This window comes from Ylistrum balloti, unplaced genomic scaffold (genome assembly GCF_031769215.1).
Source record: "Ylistrum balloti isolate Yb309-2 unplaced genomic scaffold, AGI_CSIRO_Ybal_v1 Utg370882, whole genome shotgun sequence".
NCBI classification, from domain to species: Eukaryota; Metazoa; Mollusca; class Bivalvia; order Pectinida; family Pectinidae; genus Ylistrum; species Ylistrum balloti.
This window is the reverse complement of record NW_026782502.1, coordinates 444,403-460,970: the sequence shown is the minus strand read 5'-3', so window position 1 is coordinate 460,970 and position 16,568 is coordinate 444,403. Positions and strand designations below refer to the sequence as shown.

The following is a 16,568-nucleotide window of genomic DNA, read 5'->3' as shown; positions in this document are numbered from 1 at the left end:
CAATACCACGGCCAAACTCCCGATTACAGAGTTTGCTTACCAACAATTGAAAATTAACCGTGATCAAACATAATTCACAGGAAATTGTGAAAACTAACAACAATACAGTTTCGTTTCCACAATTATTCATTCTCGTAATGCATTTATCTATGGAGTTAGACATTTTATTGACCCGCCCATTTCCGGAATCCTGGACCCGGAACTGACAATATATCTTGATAATAACTTAAAACTGTCGTAAACATTTAAAAAATCCTGTTGCATTTTATACCAATGTTAATTCAGATATAAGATAAAAGATTTGGTCCTTCAGATTGTGCAGTATACTATTGAACGTGACAAAACGACTGTCCGCAGGATCTAAAATTGGTTGAATGACGTCATACCAAAATAGCAATAACACTATAAATACATTGTGGTATTATCTAAAGCGAATAGTTTGTTGACCCATGCTTATGTAACCAGGAAACAGGATCATGCTTTTCTCGACGGTGATGAAGTAATTGGTGAAATATTCAGGAAGCATGCAGACTGATTTGTTAGGTATTAAACAGGGACCACGATGGCTTGTAAAACTTTGACCTACGCAATCGCCGGTGAAGATAGGAAGTTCTGAATGTATATATTTATACCCGTTGTGACTTGTATCTCTAACGAAGCTGAGAAACGGGCCAGACTGCACTGTCAGGGGCGTGGCTAGCTCAGTAGAAATGTGTAAGCCTAGGCGAGGGGTCCGGGGGCCGCCTAGGCCCCCAGCGGGTCCAGGGCAGAGCCCTGGTTGGGGGATCAGGGGGGCGAAGGCCCCGGACGGAAAATGAATTTCATGATTTCAAAGATGTTTTGAATCGTTTTCTGAGACAGATTTTGTTTATTTATTTAACGACAAACTTTCAACTCCTGACTAAATAAAAGCTAACTTTCTGTTCTGTTGATTCGCGAAAATGTCCATGACAATTTCCGTATCTTGGTAACATGTACCTTCGGTTTTTGATGTGTCACTTTTAGTGTGGCCACTCGATTCGACTTTCTTTTGTTTTAAAAACTTGTTGATCGACGTCTGTAATCCAGAAGCCTTCTTCATTTTAAAATTTGCACTTAAACAACATTATAATCGGAAACGTTGAAATGATAGTAAGAATTAGAATAGTATGACGTGTATAAAGTTCCGGAAAGCAATGCACTAGGCCTAATTATTCAACGATTTTCTACTTATATTTTTTTATTTATCAAAAATATTAGATATTTCTATTCAACCTTAGTTTTGTAATTTTGTTGGACATACTCTATGCAGGGATCTTTTTATGTGTAAGCCCGGGCTTTTTCTTTCTATGGAAGCCCCTGATTGTCGTGGGTGTGTCCTCAGGTAACATACTGAACCCAAATTACTCTGGATGGCATGTGACGTGTCTCACGTGTGTTAATCAATCAATTACTACAAGGAAATCCGCGTCAAAACGACCCTGACTGTGAATGGGTCGCAGGTTTGAGGCCGACATGCGCAGTCACCAAGTACTTGCTGCAAGTTGGTGTTTTTTCTCCGGGAACGACTGCTTTCCTCCACCATCCAAACCTAGCATGTAATTAAATCACCATGGCTATGGTTATGTTTGGAAAGGGCATCACAGAAGTGTGAAAATCTGTGCCCAATCCTATTGCTACTTTTGTGCAATAAAATATGTTTAAATCAGAATCAAAAGTATGGAAGTATAAGTAGGATCAATTATCACAGTCAAATACCATTTCAGAGGAATCCTGTCTTGACATTTGTAAGAATAACGGTATAGACACCATACTGATGACTCTAGAGAGATTCCGGAAGGAAGAAGCCTTACAAGAATACGGCTGCTGGACAATCAGTAACCTATCGGCAAATGGTAAAAGTCTCTTGCTTCTCCACTATCTAATATAAGTAATATGGTAACGACAAAGAATGTTACAATACTAGCAATATATATACATATGAATAAAACAGAACAAAAATATATATAACAAGCACACTGACTAGTGCTGAAGTAATACATGTCTAGCATCGGCATCTACAAGCTATCACTCTGCAATGATATATACTTTTTTGGCCAATTTCACTGATAGCGGACAAAAAAATAAACGGACAATATATATATATACATATATCTGAAGAAGAAATGAAAGCGCTTATGTTTTACAGCTCATCGTGTTTTCCAGTTTGTTAAGTTTTTGTTTTTCTGGACAATGAGAATTTACCATATTTTCACAATATATAACCCCTAACGCCTATGGAATATGCCGGTACGTTACATGAGAAAACTATACAGTAAAAAAATGTTGAATTTAGTAGATTTCATGAAAAACTATCTTTGAAAACTATTTTTCCAGGTCTTGGAATTTTTCATTTACTACGATTATTGATTTGGAGTTACGATAAATTTATGACTTTTTTCCCTACAGAACAAACACTAACACACATTATCAATCATAGAGTGCTCACTGTTGTAACCGACGCCATGTGTCAGTTCCCTGACAACCTAGAAATACAACACCAAATCTTCTTCGCCATTGGTCAGATTGTTATGACGTCAGGTGAGTTTATATAATTGAACAGCATGATAAACAAATTTCGTTTTATATTGCTTGTGGAATACATAATAAAAATGAGTCACCGACTCGTATGTTATGTTGATGATTTTTATTCTATAGAGTTAGTTAATTTGTTGCTTTTTTATCAATCGTCCATGAAAAATATAATAATTCACCAGTTTTTTAAGTTATCATCACATAACACGAAAAGAGAAAAAAATATGTTATTTAGTAACGATATTTTTGATTGGCCAATGTGGTGTTGTAAAAATTTATAAAGAAAGATTTTATAACAAATGTCAAAACTATTGGACTTTGTGATTAAATGATAACTTAAGATATAATTTAGATTAAATGAGAGGGCATCAGGCCCCACTTGTATCAAATATCTCAATTTCAGATTTCCTCAAACCCAGGTTTTCCTCAGCTAATATCTCCTTGAAAATATCTTATATGAAAATTCCTCAAGGAATTTCAGGACATCCTAGCCGAGGACTTCCTCCTGTTCCTTGAGAAAATTTTATACAAGCCGTTTTTGAGGAGATATCAGCAGAGGAAAATCTCGACTTGAGGAAATCTCAAGTTGAGATGTTTTTATACAAGTGGGGCCTGGTCATCATTTATCATAATGTAGCGCTAGTTTTATTTGTTCATTAAACCACCAATACACAAGTAGTCGATGCGACTAATTCCTGATTAATATTTCCAATAACATCTTATTTCAATATTTGTGTTTATTATGTTCTTACCTAGAGATACCGCTTGTTACACGTATATTTACGTATAATCTAACAGGCGAGATGCAGGAAAAACTAGTGCGGAGTGGGGGCGTGCGTTCAGCTGTTAATATAATGACGTCATTTCCGGATAGCCAGGAACTGCAAGAACATGGCTGTCGAATCCTGGGAAATGTTGCCGTCAACGGTATGTAAATGTTACCATATCAAAATTGAGATAGTGAATTCTGGAACTGATTTAAAGTGATTGTTTATCAAAATAAATCAATTTGTTTATCAAAGTGACAATTTATTTCAAAACACCAATTCTCGCTTCCAAACTTCTTATTATTCTATATTCTGACTAGCTGAGTACAATGTGTTAAGTTTGATGCATACGGAATACTCTTCATTGTTTGTTTCCTAAAATGTCCGCTGGACATTAACCATACAAATCCTGTTATATAGAGCAACTTCGGAAGTTGATTGAGAATGATGGGGGATCAAAGGCTGTCATATCCGCCATGTTGACACATGATCGCCACGAGCAGATACAGACGTACGGTTGTATGGCGTTAACAAACATCACGGCAGACGGTAGGTATTCACTCTAAGTAAACGTAACAGAATGACAATGTGAACAAACCTATACCAAACTACCCATTATTAGATGTTTATATCCCACTTTAGATTGATATGTTAAAAGATATTTTGACATATTTAAATTGTGCGGCATTTTCCTCTGAACTGTGCGTTTGACTCGTAGCATCGCTGAACAGTCCTAGGAGGACGAAACAAAAATATCGTACAAATATATACTTATAAAATAATACTATACCAAAATAAAATACATGTTATATATACTGTATACATCATTGCTAAAGTCCTAATGAAACTCTCTATTCTTTTGTGTGACAAATCCACATCCTCTCCTATTAGGGTGTTTCGTTTGAAAAGTTTCTAAACTTTGAAAAATAGTGAAATTAAGTTCGCAAGAAAACCAATTCACCAAGCAGTAACCCTATACATAATTTATAGCCACATAATATAACGTTTCCAAGGTGTCATGATTTCAGTGGTGTAATATGCTACCTCTATGAATTTTAAACCAGTGCTTGAAAACAAAACCAAGGTGGCGGCTAATTCTGGCGTTTCCGCAGTGCTAGCAACTATTAAGGAGATGACGGCCCTTACAGACATAGTGCTGTGTGGACTTAAAACATTGTGTAACCTGATGGGAGGAGGTAAGTGGCGAATGGATAGCGCTTATTGTTTTCTTTGTAACGTGATATAGATGTAGGATGAATTTGCCTTTGCAGTTTGAGTTGATATCGGTCCATTAATATAGAAACTGTAATGCCATTTGGAAAGGCAAACAAATATTGGCAAAAAACGTCATGACACAAACAAAATCTTTAAAAAATATTTAACCATAAATTCAATGAAATTACGACAGAAGAATACAAAGAAAATATCAACATGTCAGCATAGATCCAGACTCAATTTCAATAAAATTGTAATTTACTCGAAGACTCCGGCAATTGGACTTAGACATGGAGTTCCGGAATAGTAAGCGTCTTCTGCTTCATCGACGACACCCGCCATGTAAATATTGGTCGATCCAAGTAAATAATGCCACGTTCTCAAATGAGAACAAGGTATACCACAATGGAACCAACTAGCTAACGAATATCAAAAACACGTCCAGCTGCATATCACACAAAGAAATAGAATATTTCCCAATTTTCATAACCTGCATATTTTGACTCCTGTAAAACACGTTGTATGATCTTTTTTTTTAAAATACCAATTCAGTTCAGACTACATGGTAGCCTGTATACGTTAAGGAACATACCAATGTGACATACGATCACATAGAAGTATTGATAATTTCAAGGAAGACTTAATGATCACAAGGAAGTCAAACCTACCAAAAGAAAATGTTCAACACATCATGGAGACCTAGATGACGTATAAGTTACATTCCTTACAATAATACATAACAGTCCATACACATAATGGTATTATGGCTGAAAAGTTTTCTTTGATACCATCAGTGCTATGAGTTATTAAGGGCAACGCAGCTATTGTAACACCTCTGGACCAAAATAAATCCCGACCTTAAGTATTTTTTAAATGACCATTCAGTGCAGTAGGGTAAACTGTCGGCTTATAATTCAATGTTTGTGTGTAATTTAGATGATGCCAGTTACTATTTTATGGAGGATGAGGGACTTGAAGCTATGGAGTCTATCATCTACCGATACCGGAAACACCACGACATCCATCGCTACGCCTGCCGAATCCTTGCTAATGTTCCTTTAGCTCCTGGTACGTACCGGAAGTGACGTCATATACGTTAAGTAAAGTTAAATATTGAAAAAAAAAGACATCTAAATAAGCGGTTGCTAAACACAGAAACAGTTTATTATGAGTGGCTCAACTATTGTACTGTTTTCGGTTGTAGAATATGTAGCAAATCTTCTTCAAATATATAATCTGAATGTCTCATTCGTTTTCTGGGATATTTTTTACTTTCATTTACTTCGGACAAAATGTTTATTTAAATTGACGTTGTAATAATTGCGTTCTGTTTAACATATCAGGAATAGATGAGACATGCCTAGACGCCACCGAGGATATTCTTTATGAAACATTAAACCGTTTCCATGGCGACAGCGATCTTCACATTTCAGTTTGTCATTATTACGAGAATCTCGTTCTAACAGGTAAGCCATCTTTAGGACAAAAACATGTCATGTCATTTACATCAATTTACATTTTTTCCACAGTAGATGCATTGTAAGATTTATTTTTAACTTCGTCCAAAATTTCCGTCATTTTTTAATTAAATAGGCAAACATTATTTATTGATATCCATTAGTACATAAATTTACTTTAGTTTAAGTTGATGCTCAGCCCCCGAAAAATACGATGTGTGAAATTGTTATACCGGAGCATCATTCAAAAATCGTGAAGCGAATACATTCTGAATCTGCCTGCGTTAAAATCAGATTTCTTATTGTCTTACGATATGATGGAACGCCATATTTGATAGTTTTGATACCTTGGCCTTTTCGTACAGATTGAAATAAGATTAACTTCTTTTTGTTACAAGTAATAGAAGTTCATGTTGTTACTTAATAATAAACGTATTTCATTTTATAATCAATGTAAAACAGAGTCGTTTACATAAAGGCGAAACCATAATAATCACTGATTCCACGCACGTGTGGTGCTGGCGCTGAATGATAAATTTCATAGTTAAGAGAACATATGAAAAAATGTAAGACCTTGCAAATCAAACTCATTGAATATCAACGATCACGTCATCAGGAACGTTACAGTCTTTCGTTTTTCTTCCGTAAACAGACACTGGTCGATCCCGTTTTACCAAAGGGAACTACCTAGACCGATTGGCTGACGTCATGACCTTCTTCAAGGACGACAAGACGATACAGATGTCTGGATGCAAGACGATAGCGGCCATTTCCATGTGTAAGTTATTGTTGTTGTGTTTACTGTTTTTAATAGTGTACAAAAGAAACACAGTATAACATAATCCAAATTTAGAGCTAGTTACAACAGAGTCAAATAATGAAATGGCCTTCATCATATGCAAATATGTAAAACAGTTACAAATATACGTAGCTGTTTGTCCTTCTATAAGAACCCAAAAGAAAGAAAAATCACGAAAAATACCAACAAATCAACACAATCATGATCCAAAATATGTGTTTTCTCTTCATTGTTGACCCGGCCATGTAAATTCTGGTCAATCTAAGTAATTCATGTCAAGTTCTCAAATAAATGGGAACAATTTGTACAACAACGGAACCTGCAGGCAAACTAATGAGCATCAAACATGTCAAGCCTGATGTCACGCAAACGAATAGAATATTTCTCAATGAGGTCAGTATAAAGACCGTAAAACTTCCACGTTCATCAACCTAAATTTTTTTATATCTTGTGTTACAAGTTTGGCCGTCAGGAATATCAAAAACCATAGTGAACGTGCATTTACTCTGAAATTAAATAGATTTGTTAATTTTCAATATGGAATTATTTGAAAGGAAGTACATGTATATGTGAATATTCTAAACTTATTTTGATATATAGATAAGGTTATTCATATTTGTAGACAAAAACAGTTCGGTTCAGAATGGAGAGTTATGTGTGAGCCTCGTCCTTGACGTAATGAGGATATTTCATGCTTGCAGCAGTATACAAACTGTGTGTTGTGGTGCCATTTCTTACCTCACGGAGCACAATGGTAAGTCACCTAACAGTGTAACTTATTTTAATTGGTATATCGGTAAATACGGGCACTTCTAGCCATGTGTCGTCATTTTACATATGTCATGAAAGTGATAACCTTCCAATTAATTGACATTTACCGTAATTGTGTCTGTTTTAGAGGTAAATTGCCTTTCGCATATTGCATGCAATATTCTGGATTATTGATTATATAATCTGGGGTTAATATATTGGAATCATCCATTTACAACTGAAAAAGAAGCAGATTGGATGTTGCCAAAAATTACTAATGGACGTCATGATTATCAGCCCGATACTTCCGTCATGTCAAAGGATCCGTATTTTAAACTTGTAACTGATAAAACGAAAGTAAGTTATAGAATCGAATATTTTCACGAATATTCTTTAAAGATATAAGGGAAGTAAAATAAGGGTACCTGGTATTTAGTTCGTGAGCAAATAATTAAATCTTTAACATGAAGTTAATTACTGTGTTTATCATTTATCTTTTTCTTAGTAATGATAACTACATGATTGCCAGTAAATACGTTTCGGTATGTTATATAGTTAAAGTTGATATTGACAGAAAATCTGAAGGACTATATTCTGAGAAAAGGGGGTCTTGACGTGATGATGGCGAACCTGCGCGAGCATCCTGATGATGAGGGGCTAGCAGTTGTTGGGTTGATGGCGCTGGACAGTATAACCCACACTGGTAAGTCAACGGTCAATATAAAAATCAGATTGTAGTTATTTGTAAAACAAGAGGAAATGTAATTGAGCACTGATCACAGGTCCAATGTCTCTCTGGAATGGTAAAGAGGTCATAGTTCAGATGGAATGTTAGATTATATTAATTATCTTAGTAGGAATATGTATCTTACACTCTGTACTACGTGGTTGCATTAGGAGATTGTTACGTCATCGAAATCTGCTGACAGCCTGCATTTTCCAATACTTACGGTAACATTCCCTTCATTCTTAAGAAAACAGTAAGAAATGTGCTTATCATTAAAACGATATAACATCAAAATGAGGCAAACTGCAATACAAATTTCACATTGTGAAATGCAAATTAATTTTATATGCCGTTGAGATATGAAAGTATTATATTCTTCGCTCTTCTCAGACAAATCTTTTCTTGGACTGTTTTGTTGGATTCCAGGAATCACAAATTCAAATCGATTACAAAAGGAAATTGAGTTTGTTAGTCGCATGATGAAGCGGTACCCCGAAAATGTGGAACTCCAGATTTACAGCTGTAACATCCTGTCTGCAGTCGGTAAAGAGGGTGAGTCCGTCCTTTTTATTAAATCTGTGCCAGTGAAATATATTAAATGATCAGTTTGTGATGATATAAGGAACTTTATATGGTGCTATCTCTTTTCCAGTGATGGTATAACTTTCGTTGTTGTAATCAACCAGTTTGGCTTTCTAGAAACTGCGTAGAAATCCGCCGATTTTCATGCTCGGAAGCAAATGAAGCGAACGTTAAATGAATTTCCAAGCAAGTGATTCTCATGATCATTTCTGGATTGATGTAATGTGGTATATAAAGACAGGTATTATAGAGATTCTTGGAAGATGTTTGTATAAAATGACAGAATACAACATAATTCAAAATGGCGTCGTCTTCTTATCAAGCGTAACGTAAACTATCTGACGTCAGAAAACGCTGTGAGTTGTCCAGATTTTTTTGGGCACCGCTATGTTTTATGTTTTCGATTGGCTTCTTTTAGTGACGGAAGGTAATTTTTTCATTTTCCCATATCGTTTATATTTCATTAGTAAGTTAGAATGTATCCATAGTTTTTGCTTGTGTCCTGTACTCGTTAAAGATAGATATTCTGTCATGCTCATAAAATATATATGATACTAAATGGTAAACCGTTAGATATCCCTTGTTTATGCAATGGAAATCATTGTAACATATTGGAGGATGAAACATTTCAGTAAATTGACGGAACAAAATTTTTTCCCTTAAATGCCTTCTTGACAAAAACGTAAACGATGAAAGATCCGGTTCTGTAGGATATAAAACACTTCCATACTAAACTGATCACCCAAAGTCCCAGATTATCCAGGAAATATCCAGGAAATCTCACGGATCTGCGTTACCTTTGACTAAGATGTTGAGGATCGATATTTAATCAAACAGTTCTGAGAAGTATGAGCAAATACCAGTTCTGTCTTCAATCCCTTATTATTATCTTCACGGCCCAAGAGAGAGAGAGTTGAATTGTCAATTATTTTAGTTTGACAAACAATTGATGGTTTCAAGGGACCATGAAATTTAGTTCGTTATACACATAGTTCGTTATACACAAATAACGAATTTTGGCAAACAGTCACGCATAATTCGTTATAGGAATTGTACATGCATTAGAAATAAAGGAGCCTTATTTCATGATTATATATACACATGCATAGTATGTCCAAATAAACAACAATTCACATTGCTTCCGAAAAACTCGAATAGTTACTTGAAAAAATGAAAAATAATAGATTGCTTTTTGTTACTGTCTGAGATCTTGTTACGGGTCTTTTTTGCTATCATTTGGCGATCCAGAGTTTTAATACAATCCGTAAACATGTTAGATGTCATCCAGGCTTTAGTGTTTGCCTTATATACAACAAGTAGAGATTTCACACCCTTAAAACATTTCATTTGTTTAAAATTGTACCCAGTGTTGTTGTTGGAATTACGAAGCTATCTGCAATATCCTTTTTAGTCTTTTCATCATTGTCTACTTCACAAATAGTTTGGTATTTGGTTTTAATTGTTAACGCCTTCCGCTTATGAGACGGCGACGACAGAACAGAACGCAAAGATTTTGTATCGATAAAATCAGTTCAGTAATGCGAAACTCAAAAAACAATAGAACGCAGGTACGTATAACAACAACTCACTTTATTCGTCAATCTTACCTGTAGATAATTGAAACTTAACTGTACATGGGTGTCGATACAGGACACACGGCTGACTTCACTCAGGTGTGACGACTGCGCGAGGCCACTACGTTATCTGGTTATTAATTAGCACTGATATGCACTTGAGCGGACCCAAAAGCTGCTACGTTATAGCTATCCAAAAATTCAGTTAATATGACACTGATTCCTTAACTGTTGAATTAATAGCCACATTTAATTATACATGTGAACATAGATTTATACATCAAATGTCATGTGTACATACCCTGCAATTCTATGTCTATGCTATTAACCTATTTCAGCTGACAAAGAAAAAATGTTTTAAAGCAAACATTAATTACAATTCGACGATGTTACTCAAACTACTAGTACAAATTGGAAACAGTACTTCTCACGCTTTTTAAGATTTTGTATATAATTTTTTCAAAAGTTTTCATTATCACAACGAATAACCTAAATGTGTGTCCGAATGGAAAATAAACAAAAAAAATAAGTATTTTAAAATTTCTTACAAAGAGTGGGATATGTTAAAACAAATTGAACGGAAGTTATTACAAAGAATAATAAAATATTTGCTTTGTGCAGGTATCAGATTGTGTGACCTTTCAAGGTCAGAGGCTCTGGATCCAGTCACGTGCATTCTTAAAAGAAGACGATCACACCCAGAGTTAGAATCTACAGCGTTAGAGGTCTTGACCATGTTGCTGAGTGGTAAGTGTTACGAAATACATGCAAAGTCGAGTGTTGTAATTTGAATTTTGATGTTCAAATTCTTTCGCATTTACATGAAACTGTTTTTTATTAAACATCATTATTTCTTGGACAAAATGTTCAATTTCTTTTCCCAATGCTTCATTTGTCGTTAGTATGTTATTCACTTGTGGGTCTTTTGTGCAATCGAGATTGAAGGTGGTAGACATTATTGAAGTTGTAGTTCCCGTAACCAGCATGTCACGTTTAATTTGTTCAAATAGTTGCACGGTTCAAAATATACACATGTACCTGATGTTTTTCGCATATTATCTGATATATTGACGTTACAAAATGTATTGAATTATGGAGATAGTGCACCTTCTCGTCCTAGATTTTGACTTTTCTTTCGATCACATTATTTGTCCTTTGTCTCTTTCTAAGCCTCAAAATGTTCATATACATTTGTTTTCAGAACAAATTAAAACGTTGAATGCAGACTATGATGTTAAAATGTTTTAGTTTTGTTTGAAATATTTTTTGTAAGCGTAGTTTACTTATTTGGCATGAAGTCGTATTAATTGTCAATGAACCATAAAGCAATACAACAAAGTAATTTAGGTGCATCACCCAGACTCACTGTGAGTCATTTATGTCCTGATTTTCATGATGATGTATTGGAATTCTGCAGGTGAAAGTGAAGATATCATTCGAGACACAAGGGAAATGCTACCGTTTCTCGACGATGAATTCTGGGAGAAGTGCTATCATAACGTATTGCATATTGACTGAAAGTGGGACGAAAGTGGTCGGTCCATGAACTAACCTTTTGAGTAGTTTGGGTGTTGCTGCTACTACGTACGTCCACCTACAGATTAAGCCCCAAGTGACATCTCCGAAAATACATAAGCGTTGATGGACTGGTACCTCATCCAAACAGCTGGAAAATTCGACGGTCGACTATTTGTAAAATGTATCGCGAATGTACCATTTTATTGTTATCATGATATAGAGTTGTTGATATTTTTCAGCTCAATCTGCTTTCAGATGGGTTATATATCCACTAATATGTGAACTGAGACAGGAAAATCCATGCTGGAGTTCTTAAACTATGATATGAAAAATGAGAGTAAGACAACTGTCATTATTTGTCTCATAGAAATACAATGGTGAAACCATTGGGGACAGTAACTAATCAATTTTCAGCAATTCTACTCATATTGAATGTTGGCTTAATGTCATGTAACTGTTGATATGAATATGCTATCACTACATCATTTGTTCATGTAAACCAACGTTAATAAAAGTTGATAAAAGCACAAGAAACATTATATTATTTTTTAACAGAATATGTCCGCGATGATAGCTTGAACGTTGTGTACAAGTTCAGATTAAATAGAATACGTTGTGTTGGAGACAAATGGTGTTATTGTTCTCTGTTTCAAATCAGTAAAAAACATTTTGAATTTGAATTTAAGACAGAGCTATGATTTTAACAGCGGATGTTGATAAATGGACGCGTTTAACGTGAAGACGTTCCCAACATACGTCCAGTCTTCTGAAGGCTAGAAATATCAGTTAAACCCCCCACTTTCCATTGTGTTATGTGATCTAACGTACAACGGTATATATTGTCCCTTTCTACTCCAACATTGATCTTACTCAACTTTGGTTTATAGGTTCGCCTTGCTTCCTAGTGGTGTCCTTGTGATTTCTGAACTGTTGAGAAAAACAAACTGACTGACTTAAGATTTTTTTCTATGGAAGTTAGTTATCATTTTTTCAAAAGTCCTGGATTAATCTTTTTCAGACTTCATTTATAGTTATCCTTTGGTCCCTAGTTGTGCCCTTGTGATTCAGAATAATCAGAAAAACAAAGTGGCCGACAGACCATCTTCTTGGATGTGACTTTGATAGTTTAACATAGGGTATCCTTGTTTTGATTTCGTTTGGATTCATGATTTCCACACGTTATTGTGTAAACTTAAAAATATTCTTTAGGTCACATTGAAACCACGGACGCAATATCGCCATTATATTTTGATGGAACAAAGTGGTAATCACATCGTTCAGTATTCATTCTGTATTGTATTGATGTTAAAGTAAATGAAAACATCTGCTACTATAAAACATATGAGAGACTCATTGGGTCGGTATCGCTCACCTGGTTGGTCGCCATTGTTTGAACCAAACAGAAGTGGAAAGATAATATATATTTGCCTCAAGGGATTCAATGAAATAAATCAATCCAGAAATACTTCTAACCAAACGTTAGGAAATTTAGCATCAAGAGTCCTAAAAGGAAGAAACAGCTGTATGATGCAGCTTAATTAATCATTTTGCTCTACTGTATCTTAATTTATGTTGTATTAAAGGGCACTATGTCTGATATACAATCTTCAAACAACTTATTAAATGTTATCAATGTGATGTTTATAACACAATTCAGTAGTGTTTCGCTTCATAAATACAATTATAATCATTCGATACAGATATTTATACATGCCAACAATGTTACATGTTACATGTATCGCATTTTAAAGCAATCGCTTGTTTACTGATCATCAATTATATGTAGACGCATCAGAAGTTGTTTAGTGTTAATTTTGGAAACAATAAGACGAGCACCAGCTGAGCTGAACATTTTGTTTTAATTTTTCAAGTCTTTTCAAATACATACCATGTACATCAACTATACATCAATTTGCTCTCACTTTAACATACATGATATACTTATATCACCCTCATCATCATAAGCAGCAGCGCATCACCATCATGCTTAATCATTCATTATCAATATCATGTCTACGTCGTCATCATCATCATCATCATCATCATCATCATCATCATCATCATCATCATCATCATCAGCAGCAGCAGCAGCAGCAGCAGCAGCAGCAGCAGCAGCAGCAGCAGCAGCAGCAGCAGCACCACCACCACCATGCTGATGCATTCATCATTAATATCACGTCTACATCATCTTATCATAACCACCATCATCATTATCAACATCATCATCATCACCATCATCATCATCATCATCATCATCATCATCATCATCATCATCATCATCATCATCAGCAGCAGCAGCACCACCACCACCACCACCACCACCACCACCACCACCACCACCACCACCACCACCACCACCATGCTGATGCATTCATCATTAATATCACGTCTACATCATCTTATCATAACCATCATCATCATCATCATCATCATCATCATCAGCAGCAGCAGCAGCAGCAGCAGCACCACCACCACCACCACCACCACCACCACCACCACCACCATGCTGATGCATTCATCACTAACATCACGTCTACATCATCTTATCATCATCATCATCATCATCATCATCATCATCATCATCATCATCATCGTGAGCTCAGCCTTATTTTATTAATATCATATTAGATATTGAAAATTCTTTTTACGCCGGACGAAACTTTCACTCATTGATTATTGCCCGATGAAATAAAAACCATGGAGATCATGTGCAGGAATGCGTTAATTTTCAATTACGATCTTTTGTATATTGGTTGTACAAGCAGTTATATCAATAGCAGTGGGCATGCATTCCTTGATGCATTATGATTACGTCAAATTAGTTCATGCAAAAAATTGAAGGCACAAGCAAAGTAATTTGATTGGTTCCAGGGGAAAAAATACCTGACCAATGACAGGCTGCTTTTGAAGATTACAAAGGAGCAACACTCAACTTCAAAGCCATTACAATATACTGTTTTGCGACCTCGAGATTCGTTTGATGTACATCAAAGTATCAAACCAATATTTTTGTCTTGTTCACAAGGTATCGCATATGGAACCTTCGAGTTTGCTATGACATGGGATGGAGAGAGCGAAAGTGATTGTAACTCCTGCAGTATCGAGGACGTAAAAAGAAGGAATTATATCCAAACAGTTTTCTTGAAAATTTTGAAATATCTTAAAAACAATAAAAATGTCGATGTCCTTAAATTATTTCAGTATTCAAATTAATATTCAGATAAATGAAAAAAGATAAAAAAAAAAAAAAAAAATAGATAAAGATAAACGAACAAATTTATTGGGCACCATCACTTTAACTCAGAGATATTCGAAATGAAATTCCTTTTTAAAAAAAGATGGACTCAAAGTCTTATTTCTGTATGCCCAATAGCCCCGCCCTTCTATCAAAGCCTTGGTTCGGACCACATATTATACTAAATTGATTCCGGAAGAATGCTTATAACAAAAAGAAATTAACATAAAGCGCCTTGATTTTACACGAGATGTAGGGATGTAAAGTATTGACTGAATAGGTCCAATTGAGTCAATCCTTCAAACTACGTGCCCCAAGGACCGCTTACCCTTCTTTCATGAAAGTTTTGAACCTAAGTTTGTCACAATACCTTCACTTTTCTTTTATAACTCGTGTTCCTACTTTACAGCCTCCAGGAATTGAGACCCACCATTTATATAAAGTTGAATCCCAATTCATCAAAACTGTCGTTGCTCTAGATTTTTAACTATTTATAACTATTTATAACTATTTATAACTATTTATTATTGTGTTTATCGTTTTATACTCCGTAAACTGTGCTCAGAGGAGGCGGGGGTTGTAAGATTGGCTCACAATGTTTGTAGATTTACGTCCTAGCTCTTTTTCGCCAAAGGATGCTTCAGAACGAGCTTGGTCAAAATACGTTTATAAAAATAGAAGAACGATAATTTACCCCTTTTTCGATTTGACAGTCGTTCTACCTCCAGGATGGTTATGTCCAATGTTTAACCCAAATTGAGTTCAATTTCTATTGTTTGCTTCAAACAAGATCCTGACATTCAACTACATGAAAAGATTTAGAAAAAAGCCAAGATAGCTTATATATCAAATGTGATAAAACCATGCGTGTTTTTCATCCTGATAGTAATATACTCATCATGTTAGTTTGAATCATTCACGACCCTTTGTATGTTTTATCTTTAACATAAATTCTTGAAGATTGACGTCCGTAGATCTTGTTTTACCCAGATTTAATAATAATAATATACAACATTTATATAGCGCACTGTCTATTTTGACAAAATACTCTAATGCGCTTCACAATTACATAATAATCTTACTACAAAATTTACAGAACATGTATAACACAGTAATCAACATATGTAACACAGTAACCAAATCAAGTAAGTAGTGGTGAAAGTATGTATATACAGGACGTCTGCGTGAGAGTCTAAAATGCAGACGTAAACAGGTGGGTTTTAATATCCCTCTTGAATTTGGCCAGAGATTTTGACTTTCTAGTAGCAGATGGTAAGCTGTTCCACAAAGTGGCCGCTACCTTTCCAAAGCATCGGTTACCATAAGTCACAGTCCGAGAGTTCGGAACGCACAACAAGGACTCTGTCTCCGATCGTAGTGATCGTGACGGC

At 35.3% G+C, this 16,568-nt stretch overlaps 1 protein-coding gene across 1 annotated transcript in view; it reads left to right on the top strand.

The window, feature by feature from the left end:
• Positions 1–11,942, top strand: part of LOC132559268 (uncharacterized) — a 39,491-nt gene extending 27,549 nt beyond the window's left edge. The window contains exons 9-21 of the mRNA XM_060223886.1: positions 1,746–1,874; positions 2,428–2,559; positions 3,352–3,480; positions 3,741–3,869; positions 4,385–4,516; positions 5,472–5,603; positions 5,879–6,001; positions 6,645–6,770; positions 7,414–7,545; positions 8,116–8,244; positions 8,695–8,820; positions 11,046–11,171; positions 11,842–11,942. Of these exons, the coding sequence (XP_060079869.1) occupies positions 1,746–1,874; positions 2,428–2,559; positions 3,352–3,480; positions 3,741–3,869; positions 4,385–4,516; positions 5,472–5,603; positions 5,879–6,001; positions 6,645–6,770; positions 7,414–7,545; positions 8,116–8,244; positions 8,695–8,820; positions 11,046–11,171; positions 11,842–11,942 (1,646 nt within the window). The remainder of the gene's footprint in view (positions 1–1,745; positions 1,875–2,427; positions 2,560–3,351; positions 3,481–3,740; positions 3,870–4,384; positions 4,517–5,471; positions 5,604–5,878; positions 6,002–6,644; positions 6,771–7,413; positions 7,546–8,115; positions 8,245–8,694; positions 8,821–11,045; positions 11,172–11,841) is intronic.
• The last annotated feature ends 4,626 nt before the right edge of the window (positions 11,943–16,568 follow it).